This window comes from Dipodomys merriami, unplaced genomic scaffold (assembly GCF_024711535.1).
Source record: "Dipodomys merriami isolate MVZ:Mamm:240054 unplaced genomic scaffold, mDipMer1.0.p SCAF_91, whole genome shotgun sequence".
In the NCBI taxonomy this organism is placed as follows: Eukaryota; Metazoa; Chordata; class Mammalia; order Rodentia; family Heteromyidae; genus Dipodomys; species Dipodomys merriami.
In genome coordinates this window covers 607,587-632,003 of record NW_027206524.1, presented here as the reverse complement: position 1 = coordinate 632,003, position 24,417 = coordinate 607,587, and the positions used below count along the sequence as shown (strand labels likewise).

The window sequence follows — 24,417 nt, the reverse complement described above, 5'->3', positions numbered from 1 at the left end:
AGATGGAAAGCCATCCTGTGGCTATTGTGAATTTTTTTTTAAGTGTTGATCTAATTAGAATGCATCGGTCAGGAAAAGTAATGAGGATTTAGTGCCTCCCAGAGATGTGAGGATCATATCAGAAAATTAGCACAAGTCTTTGGAAATAATCAGGTCCTTAGAGAGGCACTGGATTTCCCACTCCTGGGCTCTCTGACTACCTAGAGCTCTGGAGTTGGGAATGTACCAAGGTAGCAGGAGGGAAGGAAGGAGGGGCAGATGGCTTTCCCAGCCACCGTGGCTCCTCAGAGCTGAGGGTCTGAGGCTGATCAGTGAGACTGTGGGAAGCAGGGTTACTGAAGAAGCAAGGCTGTGCAGAGAAAGGTAATGTCGGCTCTAGAGGCTCAAGGTCTCCAGACCTGATGCAGTGGGAAAGCCAGCTCTCCCGGGAGAATGTCAGCATTCAGGGGCCTTTGAACTTTGAGGAAAGCAGGAAGAACTTTTTGATTCCCATCCCTGCCAGCCATGGGGGTCAGGCCCTAGGGTATTCCCAGCAGAAAGGCCTCTGAGCCACAGGCAAAGAGGAACTCAGACAACTGGATAAAGACAAAAAAACACTGAAAAAGAGATGAAAGGATACCTATTTAGTATTATCCAAACTCTCCCCCTCATTTCCTCTGACTGCCACCCCTTCCTTGCCTTTTTCATTCAGGCTTCAGTAGGTAAATAAGGTAATTGCACGTGGGCTGCTACAGCAGCTTCCTGACCCGCCTCCTGTCTTCTCCAGCCCTCCCTCAGCCCGGTTCCACCCACACCCACTGGCCTCTTCTGCACTGGCCTCTTCTGCTGACTGAAGCTTCCTCCTGAATCCCTGTGGAGGTCATTCTGTTCAAAGACCCCGAGCTTTTACCCCTCCTTACCTGACATTCAAGGCCTCCTTCTAGCTGCTCTCAGCCTTCCTTCCTGGGCCAGTGAGATTAGTGAAGGGGTCACGATCATTCCTCCAGGCCCATCTGTTCAAGAGATACCTTCACTGTCCATACCTGTCTTCCCCGTCAAATCACTTCCAAGTCTGGGCACCCATGGAGCCCCATCCCCACCCCCTGTCCAGAATGGATCTTTCAGACCTGGGGACATAGCTCAAGGGATAGAGTACCTGCCTAGCAAGCATCAGGCCCTGAGTTCAAACCCCAGGACCTCAAAAACGGGCCTTGTTTTCTCTCAACGGATGGCAGGCCACTGGTGCAACATCCCACGTGACTTGAGAGGAGATCCTTCACTTCAGTCTCACTTGTCTCTCCTGAATAACACCTTTTCTTTTTGAGTGGACAAGACATTTTCTATTGGAAATCATCAAATCACTTTATTTCAGATCTGAAAAATAAAAGGCAGCTGCCCAGCCTTCTGCTTGCTAATATTCTCGTAAACTAGACCTATTCAGAATCTTCTTGTCCTTTCCCTCAAGATTCCATCAGTGGCTACAAGCTTCTGGTTGAAAGAAGTACTGTGATAAGAGAGAAAGATAGACAGGTGGACAGACAAGAGAAGACCAAAAGAGGAAAAATAATTGGAGGAAAGAAAGGGAATGGAAGGAAAAGAAAAGAAAGAAAGGGAAGGGAAATAAAAGGAAGGGAAAAGGAAAGGAAGACAAAAATAGAGGATTAACATTCAGGGCATAGAAGCTAAAGTATTATCGATAAGGGTAACAAGGAGAAAGAGATGGAATGAGACAGACCAAGGCAAAGGAAGATAATCACTGAGAACACAGGGACAGAAAGAATGGAAAGATGAATGGTAGCCAAAGGAAGAGGAAAACGTGAATGGGCGATCTAAGTGTGAACTTGGAGAAGAAAATAAGTAGGAAGTGTCCTATGCTGACCCCATCCTCCATCTCACTAAGTGGGGCTAGAGGTGGCTTGTATGATCTCATTCAGGAAGGAGACCCTGGGGTTCCAAGAAACTGGGATGAGAGACTTTTATTCCAAAAAGTCTCAGGAGCCAGTATAAGGACGGAAAGAGGGGTATAAGGAAGAATTGAGGGGTGTGTGTGTGTGTGTGTGTGCATTCGTCATGGTCCATCTGACCTTAATCCTCCCAGCCTGAAATAGCTCCCCTGAGTACCAGCCTGGCTTGAGGAAGGGCATCGCCCCTTTGGAACATGACCCTCCAGATCAACAACCTGGCTGCTGACCAGCTTTGTTGTAAACTGCTGGCTCATAGTTTTCCCCATGTACTCATCATCCAGTCTTGTGTCAAAAAGTAGGAGACATTTTTATTTTCCAAATGACAGCTCTACTCCCAGATGCTCTGTCGTATTATCCAGCTTGCTCTGTGGGGTTTGAGTATATTCCCAGTTTGGCCTTCCAGTTCCGTATGTGGATTTTTCTCTGTGGGGGTGGAATGAAGGGAGGAAACGAGGGAGATTGGTTCTACCATGCAGAACTTTAAAAAAAAAAAAACTTTCAAAGGTTTGCACTAATTCACCATCGTTGGTTCTGTCCACCTCAATAGAATGTCATTCTGTCCTGCCTGTACACAGTAACTTTCATTTCTACAGGGCCAACTTCTGCAGTACCACATTCATCCTAGGCTTCAGCTCTGGGTTCTCTTATCCTTGCTAAAGACCATGAACTAAACCACCCCACTAGAAAGAACCCAGCTCTCCCTCTTTCCAGTGGAGATTTAGATTCCCTACTTTTGCAGGCCAATAGATAGGAGACACTGTTTGTTGTTCACTTGGTTTTGTGCTGGTACTGAATGCAGGGCCTGGCCTGTTCCTTAGCTTTCTCATTCAAGGCTGCTGCTCTACCCAGAGGCACAGCTCCACATCTGGCTTTTTTTTTTTTTTTGGTGGCTATTGGAGTTAAGAGTCTCATAGACTTTATTGCCTCTGTCCTCAAGATCTCAGCTTCCTTAGTAGCTAGGATTACAGGTGTGAACCACTGGTGCCTGGAGACACAGTTTGAATTCAGTCACCAAGCTTGTATGTGCATTGTGCTAGGTCCTGGGACAACACAGGTAAATATCTGGGAGGAGCTCCCCATCCAGGGGTAGGGGAGGTGCTGTGAGTCACACCTGAAGCTCAATTATGCCAATCAAAGAATGCTCAGGACCCAGTGTACTGAAGCAGGGCAGAAGTGGGCCAGCTAAAGGGATGGGAGAGGAGCCACAGGAAGGGGATCTGGACAGAGCAAATCACATGTGTGGCTTGAGGTTGTCCTGCCCATCCTTCTTCTACCTCACACAGCCCAGGTCTGAGACCCTGCCTGTGCACATTCGTGGCCAGGTCCGTCCCTGCCCCGTGTCAGGATGGACAAATTTCAGTGTGTATTAGGTGGGCAGAGGGAGGATTCTATGCATTGCCTTGGGAGGTGCTGCTTTTCACTGGCCTTGTGAGGACTTTCCTAGGGGAGACTTGGGAGTTAGTGACCTATCTAACAGTGAGTCGCCCGGTACAGAAAGAGTCTGAATGAAATCGAGGAACTGTGGCTATCGGAATCCCAGCAGAGAAGGAGACAGAGAGGACTGTTCATTTGTGCGTGACGTCTTCATTGAAATGCCTATGGACCCTTCTGAGTTCTACGGCTTACAAATGGATGTGACACAGTCCCTAACCTCAAAATAGAATAATCGAGTATCTTGCAACCAAAATTATGAGAAAGGGGATATATTTTGAGGCTGATCATGATGGCCAACTGCTAAAGATGTTAAAGGAAATGGAGAAGCAGGGGTGAGGGCTGGAGACACATTGGGGAGCCAATTAATGGAATAGCTACATCTTGGATGGCTGAAAGAGGATGAATTGACAGAGAGAGAGAGAGAGAGAGAGAGAGAGAGAGAGAGAGAGAGACCACCCACGTTCATTGAGTGCTCCTGTCTCAAACACAGTATGTGCTAGGTGCTTTCTGTTTAATAAGACTTCAACAAGCACAAGATTTCCTCCTTTTTATACTGACAGAAATAAAGACACTGGCCCCAAATCACACATGTCCTAAGTGACACAGTCTGAAATGGGCTACTCCAGAGCCTATCTTCTTATGATCTGGTGAGGGTTTTTTGGGGGGAGGGTAACTCTTGAAAAAGGGGAGCAAGGCCTCCTAGGTCCCAAGTGGGGAGAAATGACCTGGCTGATTATTACTCCTGGATTCAGAGACTAGTTGATGGGAACTGGGGAGAAGAGAAGCCAAAGCGAACCCAATTCTGAGGTGCTGGGTTTAGTGGCATGTGAAGGGAAACAGTTGTTCTGCTCTGTGATTCCCCAACAGACTAGGAAGGGAGTGAATCCACATAGTCCTCCCTGGGAGTAATGGGGCTCAGTCTACTCTCTTCCAAGCAGTCGGCAGGGGGTAAGTGTCATGGAGGTCAGTCAGTCCAGCTGGGATGTAGGGCTTGTGCCCCATGACACCGCCTTACCAGTGAGTTTGAAGATCAAGTGGGGCGGGGCCGAGTGACCCACCTTAGAAGGATCTCTGCTTAGGTAGAAAGAAGACACTCAGGTTGACTTCCCGCTGCCTAATTCCGGTCGTAGGCATTACAGCTGTCTTTCTTCAAGTTCTTACCCCTCGCCACAGGGCCAGAAGATCAAGGGGTGGTGGTTGTTGTCACTGTCAGGCCAGCGAAACCAGAGAGCTTCTCTCCTGAGAAGGAATGTTCCTTAAGAGCAGCAGCTGCTGTTTGTCCCCACAGATCTGAGCTCCCTGTCCCCTGAAGCCACAGCCCCCCAACAGAAGCGGAGCAAGCACAGGCTAGGCGGCTTGTTTAGATGTGCTTGGTTTCCTTGAGTTTGCGAACCTAGCTTTTCTTGGCCTAAGATTGGCCTCTGGATCTGCTAGAACTTGCCAGGAAGGGTGTCTGGGGGCAGAGGTAAGCTTCTCACCCAGCACAACACCACCCCCACACCCCCACACCCTCTCAGTCCAGATATTCACCAAACACCTACCATGCACTTAGTAATATGTTGGCCAGTGTTGGGGCATTCAAATAAAGAGCCTTCTTACTCTTATTTAAAAACCCCAAACAAAGCCAAGCACTGGTGGCTCACACCTGTAATCCTAGCTACTCAGGAGGCTGAGATCTGAGGATCACAGGTCGAAGCCAGCCCAGTCAGGAAAGTCTGTGAGACTCTTATCTCCAATAAACTACTCAGAAAAAGCCGGAAGTGACACCGTGGCTCAAGTGGTAACGCGCTAGCCTTGAGCACCCAGGCCCTGAATTCAAGCCCCAGGACCAGCAAAACAAACCACAAAATAATCAACAGAAATCCATAACCAAGCTAGGTCAAGAGAAAACTTGCACAGCAAGAGATCCAGTGGTTCTTCTGTATGCCCGGTACATAATTCAGATGGGAAGCACCCAAGTCAAGATCATGAACCCTGGGCCTAGGGTTCTCCACTTTCACCTACGCCCTCCCCTGGCCCCAAACTGTCCTCTTGGGAGACTTTGATGAGCTGGTCTGAGTCAATTGATCCACGGAGGAGGTGGATCTACAGAGACCCCTAGTGGCCAGGGTGAAGATAGCAAATGGCTCAGGCCGGCTCCTCTACACTGTCCACTTCTACCCTTTACCCCACCTTCCCACACAATAAATCCTCAGAGATAGCATTGGAAGTTTTCCCCTGCCATCCTTGGCTGCAGAGGCCTTTAGAAGTACATCCTGTTCTTTCCTGTTTCACAGGCATCCCAATAAGATAAAAATCCCCACTATTTCAAAATGGCTTTGAAGGAAACTTTGTCATTTCTTTCCTTCACTCCTTCATTTATTTGTCAGCATACTTCCTTCCAAAAATGCCTTCCAGGGGTAGAAGTTAAGTCTCCCTGGGCATCCTGGGCCATTTCTCTATTCACAGTGATGAACAGCGGCTCAGGAGAGGGATGTGTGTGGCCCTTTGCTCCCCGGACCCTGAACTTCCAAAAGTCATCCTAGAGCTCTTTTCTTTCTATAAAGTTTTCCCTTTGAACACATTATCCTTTTCCAAAAGCGAGATTTGGAATAAAATTCACCAAGGGACCCTCAAGGTCCACAAAGAGTTACTGATGGACACAAGAGGGCCTGTGCTACAGTTGGCTCAGTGGGTAGAACCCCAGAAAAGCTCCAAAAGCACCCCGGAGCCATTCTAAGCCCTCCAAGCTGCCTTGCTCTGAGGGGCTCTTTGCCTCTGTGTCTAAACTGTGCACAGGAAGACGAGTGGGCATGCAGGCAGCTTCCGGGGATGCCAGAAGAGACTGTGGCTTTCCAAACTTCAGGCAGCAATCCCGAGGAGCACCAGGAAGGGGCCTGGTGGGATGCAACAAAGAACTCTTGGTCTGGATAACCAGGAAGGGGATATGAAACTCTGGATGCTAGAAAATGTCATTAAAATGGTACCAGATGTGTTTCTCCCCTCTTCTTGGGGACTGAAGGGCCTGGAAGGCTCTTGTGTTTAGATCCACACAAAGCAGCATCTCCTTGGGCATGGAGTTTGATAGGCCCCAGAGGAAGCTTATCAGAGGATGTGATAGTGCTGCATGCATGGTTCACAGCTTCTTCCCAGGAGCTATTGCTGCCATGGCGGCTACTTGCTCAGATGAGAGCTCTAGATTGCCCCCAGAGTCTTAGAATTGCCTTGTTCCCATTCTATAGCAGTAGATCCTATGACTGGAGTCTTGGAACTAGACAAGTAGGGTCTATGCTTAGAATTCTAGGGCTTGGCACCATGGTCCACGAGCAACAGGCAGGACCAAAGCAAGTGTGGCAAAGTTTTGTGCTGCTCAGACGGGTGTGCAACCTCAGCTGAACCTCTTCTGTTGCTAAGTAAAGAACCCAAGTGACTGTAGGACTTCGAGGACAGGTTTTTAATCCCTAGTTGAGTGACTTCAGCCAAAGGAAGTGGGAAATAAATTATTGGATGGCTAAAAGTGCCAGGGTGTGTACTTGCACTGAACAGCTTGTGTTCCTGACCCCAAAACCCATTTCCTGTCTCTGCGATTCTCCATCCTACACTCAGATATAGTACCAACAGTTAAGGCAAGGCTATTTGACTCTTGGATGTCACTTCCATTCTCTGGATCTCAATTTCTCTTCAGGCAAGTGGAATAACCTATCTCCTACTGCCTCCCGTAAGGTTATGATGAGCCTAACCTGAAATACCATGGTGGAGCCTGGCATGGTGTCACATAGCTATAATACCAGCATTCAGGATACTGAAGTAGGCAGATCACAAATGCAAGACTAGCCTGAGCTACGGAGGAAGACTCTGACTCCAAAAACAGCAGCGGAAACCACACCATGGTTGATGGTCTGAGAATCTATGTCTTTAAAAGCATTCCAGTGCTCAGGACATTTGTGAAAAAACTCCTGTTGCAGCTATGGTCGGTAGATACCATTTTCCCAGACCCTAGGGATGCCTGGGGATCTTGCATCCTTATTATTGCCCCGGCTGTGATGTGGCCATTCATGGCCTTGCTCATGATCTGTCTCGTCCTCTGAAATTTTCCATTCCATTCCTTGGCTGTTATCATTTGGCTTCCTCTGCACCTCCCAGGCAAAACCTCAGAAAGGGGGAGATGGGTAGGAGAAAGATCAATCCAATGCATAAATTGCCTTAGGTCCCCAAACCAGTAAGATGGCCTGGAGACTCACCAAGCCACAGGGGAGAGGAGTAGTCGCAGTCTGGTAAGCGGATGAAGTATCCAGATGCTATCTTTCTCTTCTGCCTTTGGCTAGTTAAATCCCACAGGACACATCATATATACATATATATGTGTATACACACACAGAGTTTTTTCTGACCCTGGGATTCAAACTTGGTATCTGATGCTTTTGCTCCTTGGCTGGCCCTCTACCACCTAAGCCACACCTCCAACCCCACACTTGATATTTACATTACTGATTTTGAGTGAGGAGGATCTTTATTCCACAATTTCATGAGTATCTACCCAAAGAGGAACACTAAAGCATGAATGATTCTAAAGGAAGTGTGTGTGTGTGTGTGTGTGTGAGAGAGAGAAAGAGAGAGAGAGAGAGAGAGAGAGAGAGAGAGAGAGAGAACAGGGCTTGAACTCAGGCCCTGCACACTGTCCCTTAGCTGTTTTACTCAAGAATGATACTTTACTACTGAGCTACAGCTCCATGTCTGGCTTCTTTGTGTGTGTGGTTAATTGAAGAAAATCATCACACAGATGGTCCTGCCTTGAGCTGGCTTTGAACTGTCATCCTCAGATCTTATCTAAAAAGCTAGGATTACAGCCCTGAACCACCAGTGCCTGGCAAAGGAGGTGTTTTTGAGCAACCTCTCCCACTGGTTTTAGGACAAATGACAAGCAGGTCCCCTCCCTCTATTAAATTGAACTTGCAAGTTTGCTTCACTGCAGTTAATATCGGTGCTGCTTTGCATCTTATGAGAATGTCTGGCTGGGATGTTGGAATGAGGGAGTCACAACCCAGGGACAGCCCGCTGGCTGAAGATAGAGGCTTCAAGGGCTTCTGTGTGCAGGTAGGGGAAAGCCAACATCCTTTGTAATCAAGGAAGAGAGGCCTATAGAAAGGTAATCTGGACTTGTGAGTTTAGGCTATTTTTCTCTCTACCTCGCCTTCAATGACTAGGCAAGGAGCCTTGTGTAGCCTAGAACTCGGTCCACAGTGTAAATTAAGTACTTGTGGGGATCTGAATTCTATTCTTGTTGCTAGAAATCAACTGAGCGATCTAAGCCTCCATTTCTTACTTGGACCTCAGGGAGTTTTTAATTTGTTGCCACTTTGAAAAAGCTCTTGGAAATGTGTGGACTTCTGCACACCATGCTCAATTCCTGAACAGGCAGGTCAAGAGTTCTGCTCCCAAGTGAACCTCCCTGGCCACAAAGCCCTCGGAGCCCCAGAGACGCTGCCCTCTCTCATCCCCAAGGTCACCGCAGCAAGAGAGGAACCCAGAATAGAAGCAAAGCCTCCTCCTGCCCCACCCACCCAGAGGTCCCATGTGATGTCAGGCAGGAGGAAGGAGGGCTCCACTCCAGTCCCTGGGTGCTACTTATTTATAGGCGCTACTGGGGCCAGGGACCATCCCAAAGGATACACACACACACACACACACACACACACACACACACACACACACACAGAGGCAGCTGGGAAGGAGCCACCAATAGGGATTTAATCAGCAGCATTGAGTGAAATGTGAAAATCAGTGTCATCTTCCACGTCCTAAGAGAGTCTGCCAGTTTCTATGGTGCCAGGGGTTGAGAGGTCTCACTAGGGCTGTGCCATTTTCCCTTGGTCTGCAGCTATAGGTAGGAAGGCTTAGCTCCAAGGTTCTTTTAAGCATAGTCTCCTCATTTCAGACTCCCAACTTTCCCTAGAGGCTGAAGCTTCTTCAAGCCCTAAACCAAAACTAGAAAGTAAGAGCCATCTTTCTTCTCCATTTTTAGTCTAATTTCTTGACTGTTGACTTGTCTCTAAACCATTGTGGCTCAAACTTTATTTATTATTCCAGCTTTTGAGCTTTGGATTCTCCACCTAAATTAAGTGGCTGTTGGATTTGGTTACTAATTCAAATCCCGTCTTTTCTTTTCTTGTCTGTTCTTTTTTTGTGTGGGTAAAAGAGACATGAACTCAGGGCTTCCAACTCTTGCTGGCTATCTTTGCTCACCGTTGGCACACTACTACTTGAACCATATTTCCACTTCCTGGCTTTTTGCTGGGAAAGAAGACTCTCTTAGATTTGTCTCTCTGGGCTGGCTTCAAACCTCAGTGCTCACATCTCAGCCTCCTGAGCAGTTAAGATGACAGGTGTAAGCCACTGACATTCAGCACAAATCTTGTCTGGTTTCTGATCATGATTGTTGTTGGGATGAGCTAAGAGACTCAGGCTCATCTCCCAAACCTTCTATAATACCTCATTGCCATCTATGCCTTAATTTTTTAAAAATTCTGGAGCAGGGACGTCAGGGGACTATATCTATATATATATATATATACAGATATACACACATATCTGTAAATATACATATATATCTATGCAGATGTATGTGCACATGTATGTATGTGTCCATACATATGTTATATATAAGAATATATATATATATATATATTTTTTTTTTGCTTGCCTCAAACCTAGAGATACTGATCTCTCACACACCCAGTTCTTTCCTTTCACAAATGCTCCTAGACCCAACCACCATGGGTTTCACTGGAAGCTACTTTGTGCTTGGTGTGGAGTGTAATATATGTCATGATTCTCACAGAGGTATGTGAAGGAGAGAAGCAAGGGGGAAAGGATAGGAAAACAACTGGAGCCAAGGAGTCTGAGGGATGAGTAGTGAAGGTCTCTACACATCAGAATCACCAAGAGGGCTTGGTGTTAGGGGCTCATATCCATAAGTACTTATAATCCTAGCTACTCAGGAGGCTGAGATTTGAAGACGCCTTCCAAAGCCAGCCTGGACAGGAGCGTCTATGAGCCTCTTATCCCCAATGAACCAATAAAAAGCTGGAAGTGGAGCTGTGATTCAAGTAATATAGCACCAGCCTTGAGCAGAAAAGCTAAGGGACAGCACACAGAATCCACCTGGGGAATTACCAAACTCCATTGCCCATGACCTATTCAGAAGAATCTCAGAGATGGAACTCAGGCATCATTTTTAAAGATTCCAAAGTATAGCCAGGATTTGGCCCATTGTGGCTTGGGGGATAATGTGTGCTTTGAGTTGGCTGGATGATGGAAGTCGAGTGGGCGGCTATTGTTGGCATTTTGGTTTTGGTTTTGCTTATTTTCTTAGTATTGAGCCTTCTTATTCATCCTTTCTAAGAAGCCATGAGATTCATCTTTCTCGAGTTAGGTCTAAGGAAGAGCAGGAGGAAGGAAGGGGGAAGACTGGAAGGGAGAGGGGAGAGAAGGCTTTTGGGGCTGTAGCATCTAAGATTGCAGGGACATTGTCACAATTCACACCTCCCTTACTGCCAGGACCTCCTGCAGAATTCCCCCAATTCCATGTCTGGAGTCTCCAGTAACCCCCAGGGGATTGTGGTCCCAGCCTCAGCGCTCCAACAGGGCAACATCGCCATGACGACTGTCAACTCACAAGTGGTGTCAGGTCGGTGCAAGGAAGGGGTGTTGGGATTGGGGGAGCGGGAGGGGGAGTTGGCCCTGGGAGAAGAAAGGATGGCCCCTGAGGAAGTACGGGACCAGAGTGTGGCCTCATGGCCAATGGAGGGATCTTTGGGTTCAGGTGCTTAACTAAAACATTCTGCAAATGGTTAGCACTGAGACTTGATTGGGATGGGTTGGCACGAATTTGGGTCAAATTCTCAGGATGTCCTCCCCCTCCCCCCAATACCACCCAGACTAAGTAGAGCTATGTCACTTCCCCCAGATAATTCCCACCAGAGCCTCTGCTCACCTCTGGACACCACACCCCACCCCACCTACTCCTCTTCTATAAGAGGAAGAAGCAACCTCAGTACTCCAGAGTCCGGGGGTGGGGGGAAGGGTGGTCATCACACGTAAATGCCAAGAAAATTGGGGATCCTGCTTGTCTGCTTCCTGTCCCCCTACTCCATGTCAGGGAACCCCAAAACTGGTTGTCTCCTCAGGTGGAGCCTTATACCAACCCGTTACCATGGTAACCTCCCAGGGTCAGGTGGTCACCCAAGCAATCCCCCAGGGAGCCATCCAGATCCAGAACACACAGGTGAGTGTCTGTAGGTGTGTGCGCCTGCGTGTGGGTATGGGGGAGGGCCCGGTGATTGCTTATTACCTGCTAGGCACTTACACGGTGATTCATTCAATCTTTACTATCCTCCAAGAGGCAGCATGACCCTTGCTTTACAGATAAGAAGCTGGGTCTGGCTAGGTTTTATGAACACTGGAGGCTTGGCTGCCTCCTGAGTTTTATATCAAAGGATCCTGCAACTTCCTATTCCTGCTCTCCAGACTGAGCCACTCTGCACCTGGGTGATAAATACACAGCAGATCTATGGAAAGATCTGCAGCCAGAAGCCTGAGACTTGACAATAACTCTGTGATCTTGGATAAGTCTCCTGACCTCTCCCAGCCTCAGAGTTCTTATCAATAAAGGGGGATTAATACCACCTTGCAAACAGCCCAACCAACCTACAGGGTTGTTGTGAGGATTAACTGTGGTGATAATAGGAGAGTGATTTGTACTCTGCAAAGTATCACAGAAATGCTAATAACGGTTAGATGGTTTATGGCAAATTCATATCTTTAGTACTCTCTGCATGACTCTCGCTAATTCCTCTATCTCCTCTCCCATCACCTTTCTCCCTCCTCTCCTCCTCCTCCTTCTCCTTCTCTCCTTTCCTTACCCCCAAGCCTCATCGCCATTCTCTGAGGGGCCCCATGTGGGGTGAGAGGGAAAGGTGACCTCCCCAGAGCCCTAAGAATGAGTTGGGAATGGGGGCTGGCATCAAGAGCCTGCCGTCACTATGACAACAGGTCTCTAGCCACTAGCCTCACAGGCTGCTGATGCTGATTTTTTCTCCACGTGCCCCTTGAAGGTTAACCTTGACCTCACCTCCCTCCTGGACAATGAGGATAAGAAGTCCAAGAACAAACGAGGAGTCTTGCCCAAGCATGCCACCAATATAATGCGTTCTTGGCTCTTCCAACATCTCATGGTGAGTGTGTGTGCATACTAGGGGTGGGGGAATGACTAACCCACAGATTGAGTGCCAGGCTCTGCTGTCATTGCCTGATTTTTAGGAGGCATAGCCAGAGAGAGAGAGAGAGAGAGAGAGAGAGAGAGAGAGAGAGAGAGAGAGAGAGAGAGAGAGAGAGAGAGAGAGAGAGAGAGAGAGAGAGCGCACTGTATTAGGAGAACCAGCTAGCAGCCTGCTCAGGGGAAGCCTAAATGGAGCCTAATGCTGGCACACTGCTACTGCCTCAAAATTAATGTGATGCCTCGGGATGTAATGGGGACCAACACTCCTGAGAGACTGAAGTACTGGGCAAATGTGTAACACTGCAGTTGTGAGCAGAGCAAGGGACCAGGGATGGGGCTGTGATTACTGGGCCAGGCCCTCTTTTGCTGGAAGCCACGCCCACCCTGGCCTGATGTGGAAGAATGTGTTCATTCTTTTGCTTGGGGAAGACAGACAGGTAGACACATCTGTCTCCTCCTGATTTGAGCAGTCGGATGAGGTGTGGTGCAGGCCAGCGAGGTTGCTGGAATCTGGCTGTTTCACTAGCCAGCCTAGCTCCAGGACGTATGGTACAATGCCTTGGATTTCACCATAGTTCTTATGAAGCGCCTACTGTGTAGCAGGTAGTGGTTCGATGTTTGTATGTCGTATTAGCCTTTGGTTGAATGTTAGGGATGACTTCAAATTTGCAATCCCCTAGGACTAATTTCATAGGCTGCAGTAATAAAGGTGTTCTGTGTGTTCATGTGTGTGTGCACGTATGCTTGTGCATGTGTTTGTGACAGATTTTGTGTCCACAAGAGGGCTTCCAGCAGCCTTCCAGCTTTTTCCTGATACATCAGGATGCTTAGACACAGATACAAAACAAAGGGACTTGGGACACTGGGCTGAAATTTGCAGGAATAGAAGAGGCAGGAAAGGCCTTTCTTCTTCAGAGAGGAGCGAAATCAAAGGAATCACAGAAACTAATCAGTCAGCCAAGAGCCCTTGAACTGGAATGGGAGAGCTTCCCGAAGCCATGGAGACAAGGTGCCTAGGTGGTGCTCACAGTTGGGTGGCAGCCGATACTCACTGTGGTCTTAGGGACTCTCCTTCAAAGGTGCTGGTCCTGTGTACTCAGTGGACAGAATCTCTCAGTGGTGATAGACGTTAAACTAGGACTCTGCCTCTCACCCCAATTCAAGAGGTTTGGGTTTTGCTAAGTAAGCTCATTTGAGGTCTGAACTGAGTTCCTCCTTTTCTGATTACTCTAATTCTATTTCCTTGAGGGGCGGGGAAGAGCTAACATTTATCTCCAATGGTTGTGAAGTTAAATGGACATACATCAAGACCCAGGTCTAGCATATTGATCAGCACTTAAGAAATTGTTTTCTGGGTATAGTGGTATACACCTGTAATCCTACCCTATGGTAGGCTGAGGCAGGAAAGTTCCAGATCAGCCTAGCCACATAGTAAGTTTCAGGCCAGCTTGAGCTATGTAGCAAGACCCTGTCTTAAACAAACCAACCAACAAAAACAACAACATAAGACATGTTGCCTTTGAACTTTTTAGTGCATTGAACCAAGAATAAGGTGTTTGGGTTTTGTTTGTTTGTTTTTTTGGTGCCAGTCCTGGGGCTTGAACTCAAGACCTGGGCACTGTCTTTGAGCTGTTTTACAAAAAGGAGTGCTCCACACCCACTATCAGCTTTTTGGTGGTTAATTGGAAATAAGAATCTCATGGACTTTGCTACCCAGGCTGGTTTCGAACCATGATCCTCAGATCTCAGCCTCCTGAGTAGCTAGGATTACAGATATGAGCCACCAGTGCATGGCTTAAGAATAAGGTGTTTGGGGCTGGGAAGGTGGCTCAGTGGTAGAGCGCTTGCCTTGCATACATGAGGCCCTGAGTTCAATTCCCCAGCACCACATAAGCAAAAAGAAAAAAATCCGGAAGTGGCGCTGTGGCTCAAGTGGTAGAGCGCTAGCCTTGAGCTCAAGAGCTAAGGGACAGCGCCCAAGCCCAGAGTTCAGGCCTCACCACCAGACCCCCCCCAAAAAAAGAAGGTATTTGTTTGTTTGTTAATTTGTTTAAGGCAAGGTCTCACTATGTAGCCCAGACTACCTTTGAACTGGAAGTCTTCCTGTCTCAGCCTTTCAACTGCCAGAATTACAGGAATGTGACACTATGCTTGGCTTGGGGGACATTTTTGAGGCTGAAGCCCAACTGATATGTCATTTGATTTGCAGTGGCTGTTGATTTTGCCATCATCTATCTGACTTTTAAGAGTAAAATGACTAGTAGGGTCACCTCACCCACATGCACTATGTATGTGTGACTAGATACATACCTTGTAGCTCCGATTGATAAGTATCACAAGAATGGGGCTCCTCCATCTATGAATTCCAAAGCACGTTCATTGGTATTACTGCCAAAAAGGGGTTCCATGATGGAACATTTGAACAAATCTGGGCTCCACAAAATATAGTCATTTCCCCAGTGTTAGGGCTGCAGGTGGCATAGCTCTTGGTACCCTTGCTCTGAGTCTGTACTCTTGGGAAACCTAAGTCCACAGGACCACCATCAGAAGCAGACATGGTTGCTCTGCTTCAGGAAAGGCAAGCAAAGAAGGAATGAAGGAAGAAGAGGATTCTGAACCCCAGAGTCATTCTGTATCCAGTGCAGTTGAAACTTGTTTATTGGTTGGTTAATTTGCAAAGTCAGTTTTTAAAAAGGAACAGCCATTTAAAGGATACTTTATATTCACTTAAAAGATATACATTTACTCATTTGCTAATCTCTTGATTTAGGGCCAAGGCCTTTTTTTTATTAAAGTTTAACATTTTACTTGCATAAGCCTTTTCCTATAATAAAAATGTCTACAAGTTCCATCTTTATCTAAAGTGGAATAAAAAAATTGATATTTGGGATCTAGCCCAGCTGTAGGATCTTTCTGGATTTTTATTATGTATTCCAATATCTGTCTCACCTCATCCTAGCTAATCAGCATTTTTAAACAACATTGAGTCTGAAGTTTCCCAAAGCCTTCTCTACCTAGATCTCCAAACAAGATGTCTTTTTTGGAAACAGAGGCTTGGCTCAGGTGGTAGAGCACCAGCCATAGTGGGGAAAAAAAAAAAAGCCAAACAAGAGAGCTGGCCCTACGTTCAAGCTACAGTACTGACACAAAATAGATGAGTGCACAAATGGATGGATGAATGAATGAATGAAAAATAAATCTTTCTCTTTTTATTTTCTGTCAGTTGTAGGGCTTGAACTCTGGGCCTGGGCGCTGTCTCTGAGCTTTTCAGCTCAAGGCAAGCACTCTACCACTTGAGCCACCATACCACTTCTGGTTTTCTGGTGTCTAATTGGAGATAAGAGTCTCATGGACTTTTCTGCCCGGTCTGGCTCTGAACCACAATCCTCAGATCTCAGCCTCCTGAGTAGCTAGGATTACAGGCGTGAGCCACTGGCACCCAGCAAATCTTTCTTTTTGCACTCATATTTCATTCATTAAACTACAAAATTATGATAACATATCTGGATACAAATACTGTACTCTAAGAAACAGATCATTTGTCTAATAATCAGATTCACAAAGCAGCCTATTTCCCCACCCCCACCCCTTCCAAGCATCAGGGTCTGATGACTGCCATTTTGTAATCAGCCACCTTCTCTGAGGAGATACTGTGCTTGAGCCCATCTGTGCTAAATGCTGGCTTCTCCTGTTATCATTCTTTTCCCTCAGGGAGAAGTTCATATCTGTGTTATTGTTTTTGTCTTGTGTCAGAGGCTTCTTCTTGTCCTTTCCACCGTGGCATTAACAGCTACAGAGACGCACGAGGAACAGAGGAGGTTAACTCTCAGAACCTTCTTAGCAGTGAGATCAGGACAGTTTCATCTGGTCATGGCTGCCTCCTGAGTCCCTGAAGAATTGAATGACATTTCTTGCTCTAATGCTTTGGCTGAAAGAGGCTGAGCTCTTGCTGGAAACAATCACGCCACAGCAAACCCAGGTCAGGCAAGAAGGCCCCTGCCAGAGGGGTCACCCAAGGAGGAGGAAGAGCTGCTGTCCCTCCCCAGGATGAGCCCCACTCCTCCCCACCCCCCAGCTCCAGATCCCAGTGTCACCCTGACCTGTCCGGTGATTCTGTTTCGGTACATGATGGTTCTCCAGGCTGCCACACCCCAGCACAGCAGCAGCTTGCTGTTTGTGTACTTGGAGGTGGTAGAAAAGAACCCAGGCTTCAAGTGGGCCCCTCCATCCACCATGGCAGCCCCCTGTGTGCCGCCAGGGTCTAGAACTCAGCACTTCAGTGCATTGACTCATTTAAAACCCACAAGCGCCCTAGAAGTTCAGTGTCAGAGAAGGCAACATTTTCTAAGATCATGCAGATAAGAAGCCCACACAGGATTTGAACCCAGAACTCTGACCTGAGGCTCTGATCTCTCACATACTCTGCCTCCACATTGACATTGTGGAACCAAGCAGCGCTGTCCTACCAGAGCTGTAGGGTGTTTCTAGGTGAAGTCACACTGCCTTACAACCTTCCTCCCCTCTCCCAGACCCTCCCCAGCCATCACATCCATCATCCCATGGGAACCAGCCAGGGTCCAGCCATGCTCTGCTCATAACCATCCCTCTCCTCACCCTCCACCCAGCCACCAGGAGCAGAGAGCATTGCACCTCATAAGAGTTCTTCTGTGGTCAAAAGACTGAATATGAAAAAAGGGACCAAGGGCCTGCTCTGATGACTTCTCAAATCGAAACATTATTCACATTCCATCAAATTCTCCCTTTAACTGTACAACTCAGTGGGTTGTGATGTGATGTGTGTGTGTGTGTGTGTGTGTGTGTGTGTGTGTGTATGTGTGTGTGATATGTGTGTGTGTGTTGGCACTGGGGCTTGAACTCAGAGGCTAAGTGCTATGCCTTAGTTTATTCTACCAAGGCTCACACTCTCCCTCTTGAGCCAGAGCCCACCTCCCATTCCAGGTTTTTGCTGGTTGATTGGAGATCAGAGTCTCATATAATTTTCCTGCCTGGACTTGCTTGAAACCTCAATCCTCAGATCTCAGTTTCCTGAGCAGCCAGGATTACAGGCATGAGCCACCAGCGCCCGGCCACATATGAGCCTTTATGGTCTGGCTTCTTTCACTTAGCAATAACATTCTCAACATTGGTCCATGTGGCCGTGCATTCCGGTACTTCCTCCCACTGTGTGGCTGAATCAAATTCCATTGTGTGGCTTGAGCGCATCTGGATGATCTCCTCATCGGTCAGCAGGCATTTCTTTGGGTTGATTCTGCCTTGTGGGTTTTGAGCAACCCTGCTGCAAATGGTCATGGACTCTGCACAATCTCTGGGTCTGTCCTCATCTCACACTCTATCAGATTCCCAGCCCTCTTGCCTAACATCCTTGCCTCTCCTGCTGGGCTCACCCAGCTGAGGGAAACAGAGAGACAGAACACTGGGTACAACTTGTGTCCTGGACGGGGCCCCTGGCTCAGGAGGGCACGTGGGAATGAAAGCCTGCCAGCTGCCCCGTGTCTTGTGTTGCCTCCAGTCACTCCACGGGCATTCTTTACGTGCCTCGTCCCTCCCTGTGTTAAGTCTTGAAAGGAATTATGTAGAGTCATGATCCACCTGCCCACAAAGGGAAAGAACACAAGCTATGGACAGGATGCTTGGTGGCAGGACCTGGGCTTTTATTTAATACCTCTCCCCCACTCCCCTACCTTGTTAGGGGACCTGTACTTCAATTTCTGGCTCTTATTAAGTCTCCATTTCCTCTGCTGTATAATGAGGTCCCAATACCTAGCTCATAGGCTGGTAGTGAGGACAAAGCAATGCCTCCATCCCCCAGTAATCCATCTTCGGAAAGGCTGAGAGAAAGCTTGACCCGTCGATGACATCTATGGAGAGGTAGGAACTCCTGGAAGAAAATGACACTGGAAGGCTGATTTGTTCTTTGTTTGTTTGTCCCGGTACTGGGGCTTGAACTCAAGGCTCAGTGGTATACACCACACTAAGCTTGCATCTCCAGGGAACGAGGAAGCCTGGTATGTTTCCAGCTAAGGCAGGGCAGACGGACTCAGGGACAGGATTTGATACCTGAGCTAAGGAGAGGGGTGGGGCGGGGCTCCACTGAGCCCCAGGACATCCCATGGGAGCCTCCAGCACTCAGAGATTCCTCCAAAAACTGTCATGGTTGATTTATAACCTCCCAGCATCTGCACCAGGCCCAAGAGCCAGGTTAGGAGAAAACACACACATTGTGTGTGCACACGGCCAGGAATAGACCCAGAGCCTGTAGGAAAGGAGAAAGCCCAGCAGAAAACAGGAGTGCAGTGACCCCAGGAAACTCACACCAGCTGCCAGCAACAGCCCAGAGCGTCTTCAGAGCAAGACCACAAGCATCCAGCCACAGGTTGATTTCTCTGAGCACCTTTCAAATACTATGAGCTGATTACCCCTACAACATCCCGCAGGCAGGTAGAATGATTTCCCGTGTTGCAGAAGAGGAAAATTGACTAAGGTCTTGAGCTTTGCAGAGGCAGAGCAGCATTCAAACCGGGGTTATGTGACTGTGGAGGCCAACTTCCCATCTGCTTCTCATAGTGACACCTCCCTCACCCCTCCATCGGGGCAGACCCTGACCAGCCCTCTCCTCCCTTCTTCACAAATACGCAGTTGTCAGTCTGTTGAACCAAGTGTGGTAGTGCATGCCTGTAATCCCAGCACTTGGGAGACTGGAGACGTGAGGGGTTCAAGTTCGAGGTCAGCATGGGCTATGTAGTGAGACTCTGCCTCACAGTATTAAAAAATAAATAAATAAATTGAGGCAGAGCAACCGTATTAATAAATAGGGCTTTTAGGTAGAATTCCTGGGGCTCAGAATTACTGATGTTCTGCCATTTCCTCTCTTTAACATCTGCTGTGACATAGAAAGGCAAAGGTGATGGGTACTAATTATTCAAACGCCTGGGTCCATTCATTCCCCATATATGCGCTGAAAACTTACCATGAGCCAGGCACCCTCCGTGATGCAGATAGCAGGAAGGAAGCACCAAAGAAAGACATGATCCTGGGGCTGGGAAGGTGGCTCAGTGGTAGAGCGCTTGCCTTGCATGCATGAGGCCCTGGGTTCGATTCCTCAGCACCACATAAGCAAAAAGAAAAAAGCCAGAAGTGGGGCTGTGGCTCAAGTGGTAGAGCGCTAGCCTTGAGCTGAAGAGCTGAGGGACAGCGCCCAGGCCCAGAGTTCAGGCCCCATGACCGGACCCAAAAAAAAAAAAAGAAAGAAAGACATGATCTTTTTTCTTAAAAAAACAAAAATGTGGCCTCCCTGGGTTTGGTGAGGCACACTTGTAATCCCAGCTTTGAGTCACAAAGAAGAAGGTCCTAGTCTAAGACCTACCCTAGGCAAAAACCAGACCCTTGTGAAAAGCAGACTGAAAGGGCTTGGGGCAAGGCTCAAGTGGTACAGTGCTCGCTCTAGCAAAGGAGAAAATAATCATGGTAGACGTCAGGTTTGGGAAGGTGATGGAGGGGCAGAAAAGGGCTCCAGGGGTGCCGGCAGTCTCCTGCTTTTTGACGCAGGGGCTGGTTATTTGGGTATTTGCTTTGGGATGATACATAACACTGTATATTTTCGTGTCTTGTGCTTTTCTCGTTGTGCATAATTTCAGGAGAGGCAGAGCTAAAAAAAAAAAAAAAGGGTGGGGGGAGAGAAAATAAAAGATTTGAAAGGCTGAACAAAGGCAATTGTAGTAAAAAGAGAAACTCCCTGGGTGACTAATAATGCTTCTCTTTATTCGAAAAAGCTTGGCTGTTTAGCACCTCTGAAGTCAGAGTGCATTCTTCATGGCTGGCATCTTAGATATGGTCATTTCAGGGGCTGCTGGCGGCTTCCCCGCCTCTGCGTGGTCTCCAGCTCTTCTGACCAGCACCAGACCCACAGAATGGTGGCCCAAAGCAGGCCAGGGTAATGATCAGGAGGGCAGAAGAAGGAAGAAGGGTGTGGTGACCCAGAAACAGTGCTAAGAGTGGAAGCAGGCAGCTTCTTGCCCTGAGTCAGACGCCAAGCCCTGCTCCAGCATCAGCACAAGGGCCGCTGATACCCATAGGCCTCGTATCTCCACGGGCCCTGGCCCCTGGTGACTTGGCCAGCTTGTGGGAACATATGCCTGGGGTAGGAAGTGGAAGGACAATCACAGGGAGAGTGTTGATGAAAACTGCCAGCCATCTAGCAACTTCCTTCTGACCAGGCTCTGAAAAGAACTCCTCTCTTCAAACTGGAAGCTGCTTTCCAGTGAGGGTTGAAGTTGAGGGCCATGAAGGGAAGAGTCAGAAAGAGCTGGGGTAAGCCAGTGCTGGTGACTCATGCATGCAACCCTAGCTAATCTAAGAAGGCTGAGATCCGAAGACCTGAAGAGCGCAGTTCAAAGCCAGAAAAAGTCTGAGATTTTAATCTCCAATTAACCACAAAAAGCCACAAGTGGAGATGTGACTCAAGTGGTAGAGGACTAGAAAAAGCTAAGGAACAATAGGAAGGGAGGAGGGGAGGAATGAAAGAAAGAAGGAAGGAAGGAAAGAAGGAAGGAAGGAAGGAAAGAATGAAGGGAGGGAGGGAGGGACGGAGGGAGGGACGGAGGGAGGGAAGGAGGAGAGAAAAGAAAAGAGAAAGAAAAATGCAAGCAGGCAATAAAAAGAGAAAAAGAAAGAAGGAAAAGAAAGGAAAGAAAGAAAGAAAAAGAAAGAAAGAAAGGAAGGAAGGAGGGAAGGAGAGAAAGGGAAGGAGGGAGGGAAGGAAGGAAAGAAAGAATACAGTTTAGGTCACATGTACAAAGAACTTCTTGGTGACAATGATGATACCATGAAATGCTAACTTAATGTAAACACTGCAGTTCCCTCTTCTGCAAACCTTCAGTGTTCAACTCTAAATTGTCTGCGAGGTTTGAGTACGTGGCACAGAGTGAGTCAATGAACACCCATGACTAACTACATCAGTTCACTAACTCATCCCAAGTCCAATTGGCAGGTGATCTTTTACTTTCTCCATGTGAAGCTGAGGACGGAAAGCATATAACAAGCGGCCAAGGTCTCACAGCCCCCAAATGCTGGGGCCAAGCTTGACCTCCATCTCTAACAGCTCCTTTCTACCAGGTAGTACTTGTCCCATCATGGGATTCTTCAAATCCTGAGAAGTTATCTGGAACTTTCTGATCTGTTCTTGGCCTTCTTTTCAAAGAACTGTCTATGGGGCCCTGCGTAGGAATTCTTCCAGATCTCCATCTAACAGCAACTTTCATGGCTTGATGGCTGCGCATGAGCTCATCACATTCCTCCCCCTGTCCTTGGCCCTAAGCTTTTCCAATTGTGCTAAAAGTAGCACTGACCCGTGCGTGCAGTCTGTCCAGGAGCCAGGACTATTTTGACTGTGTCCTTAGGAATCATGTGATCTGAGCCATGTACAAGCTGGACTGCTCCCATGAGCGCTCGGATGTAGTGCCAAGAATGTTCTGGCCAACACACCTGTTCCCAGAGCAGGACTAAAGGCTACTCATCACCCACAGCCTCCACCCTGTGCGTCCTGAGGGGCTGAATCCAGGGAGGGGAAGTGATAGGGATGGTACCGGGAGAGTCACAAGGAGTCCATGCCCTTATCCATAAGAGAACAAGCCGCCAGTTTGGAGCAAACGTCTTTTAGCTCTCTCTCCCTTGGATAGGACATTGCTGACTTGGGAGTTTGTGACATCCACTCAGTAGGGGCCCGTGGACACCTCCCTGGGGACAGAGAGTATCATAGGCTTCTGCTAGAAATGTGCATGTGCTCCTTTCTGGAATAGCCTGGCTATTCTTCAAAGAGAAGCCTTGCCAGACTGGTCTCGCCCACCCTTCTGTGACTCAGGGGGTACTTGGCATGCACTATCCTTTAATAGAACACTTTCCAACCAGGTACTGGTGGCTCACGCCTGTAATCCTACCTACTCAGAAAACCGAGATCTGAGGATTGTGGCTCAAAGGCAGCCTAGAGAGACAAATCCAAGAGGCTCTCATCTCTAATTAACTAGCAAAGAGTCCAAAATGGAGGGATGATTCAAGTGGTAGAGTACAAGCCTTGAGTAAAATAGTCAAGAGTTCAAGGCCCAGTACTAGCACAATCAATCAATCAGTCAGTCAGTCAGTCAGTCATTTCCACCCTATTTCCTTCCCATCTCAGCTCTGAGTACTTAACTTCAGGCAACTCTCAGTTCCAACACCCAGGATTCGGTGGACACTTGGCCTGGGTGGGCCGATGACCCCCAAAGCCAACAAGACTAGCCCAGCTCTGGTGTTTATTCCCTCATCCATTCCTACACCATGTTGAAACATGACCTCTCTGCCTGTCATTTGTCTGGACAGTGGAGAAACGGCATCTAATGAGACTGGGTCCCTGCCCAACAGAGATCTTGGCCACCTCAGGGAGCCATGGGTACAGGACATAAAAGTGTAAAGGTTTTTGTTTTATGTTCATATGGTTGGCCTATGGGATCTGCATCTGTGGATGTGACTAACCGAATTGAAAATAGGTGGAAAATAGGTCTCCACAGTGAACACACACAGATCTTTTTTGGGTATTATTCCCTAAACAATATGGCACACCAGCCATCTGCATAGCATGTCCAGTGTCATCTAGAGAGGGCTTAAAGTATGAAGGCAGATGAGTAAAGCTTCTAGGCAGGAATTGCATCATCTTCTACAAGGGACTTGAGCCTCTGTGGAGGCTGGGGGGTGTCCTAGCACCAATCCCCTGTGGATAATGAGGAAAATCTACTTTGTTCATAGATTTCTAGCCATGGATGGGAGGCTGCGTGGATGTTTCTCAAGACCAGGGAGATTGGGGCCCTGTGGAGCCCAAAGACATGCCTCCTTCCCCGGGCATCTCCCAGTCCCCGCCTCTCTGCCCCTTGGGGCCTATAATCTCTCCATCCAGCCATCCTCTGCGCTTCCCAATTAGCCCGAAATTGGCTCCAGTAACACGAATGTGCTTTCTCCTTGTTAGAATCTTAATATTGTATGAATCACAAGTCCCAGCTGCCCTGGTGTGGCGGTCAGGGTCAGAGGTGTGAATTAAAACAACACAGGGTCCCGAGCACTTCAGTCAGGGGATGCTGAGGCTAGCGGAAGATAAGACATCGCTTTCCTTTGTCACTGCTAATGAGAGTCCTCCCCAAACCGTTGATCTCAAACTCTTTCCTTTGAGAGCTTTAAATACCTGGCCCACATCACGCTAGCATAACAGTCTGAAGAGCTACCTTTGAGCATTTTACAAGTATGATTTCATTTAGTCGTTGGATGATGTTATGATGTCCGGTTAAGTGACATGCCCGTGATCTCACAGTTAGTCATGACAGTCACTTTGTGAGCCCCATTGTTTTTCTGGGCTTCTAGAAATCCCAGGAACCATTTTCTGTTAGCAATGCAATTAAAAGGAATGATTCTGTTTTGAGGATGCTAGGGGTCTTGGCCATCCTCCCCTAAAGTTCCCAAGTGTCTCCCAAAGTCTCCCCTAACTTCCAGGACAAAGCTTTGACCTGTTCAGATCCACCCATGCCTACTGGTTGCCGGGCACTGTGCCAAATCCTGGGAAAGATCTGGAAACGTGTAGACACAGTTATCTGTGGCTCACCACCCAATGTGCTCTAAACCTTCCTTCCCCGACTATTTCTTTATTTACTGTGACACAACATTGGCTACTACAGACTTACCTTCCTCAAGCTTCCATGGAGCACATTGTCCAAGCTACATTGTCTCCTGCTCTGGCCATCTACAGCA

At 47.9% G+C, this 24,417-nt stretch overlaps 1 protein-coding gene across 5 annotated transcripts in view; it reads left to right on the top strand.

The window, feature by feature from the left end:
- LOC138821388 (homeobox protein PKNOX2) overlaps window positions 1–24,417 on the top strand; it is a 257,917-nt gene that overhangs the window by 226,677 nt on the left and 6,823 nt on the right. For 4 of the 5 annotated variants that reach the window (XM_070013587.1, XM_070013583.1, XM_070013585.1 and 1 more), the window contains 3 exons: window positions 10,914–11,043; window positions 11,543–11,640; window positions 12,470–12,589. The exons of the other annotated variant lie outside the window; for it this stretch is intronic. In XM_070013587.1, coding sequence (XP_069869688.1) covers window positions 10,914–11,043; window positions 11,543–11,640; window positions 12,470–12,589 — 348 coding nt within the window. The remainder of the gene's footprint in view (window positions 1–10,913; window positions 11,044–11,542; window positions 11,641–12,469; window positions 12,590–24,417) is intronic. 5 annotated transcript variants of the gene reach the window in all.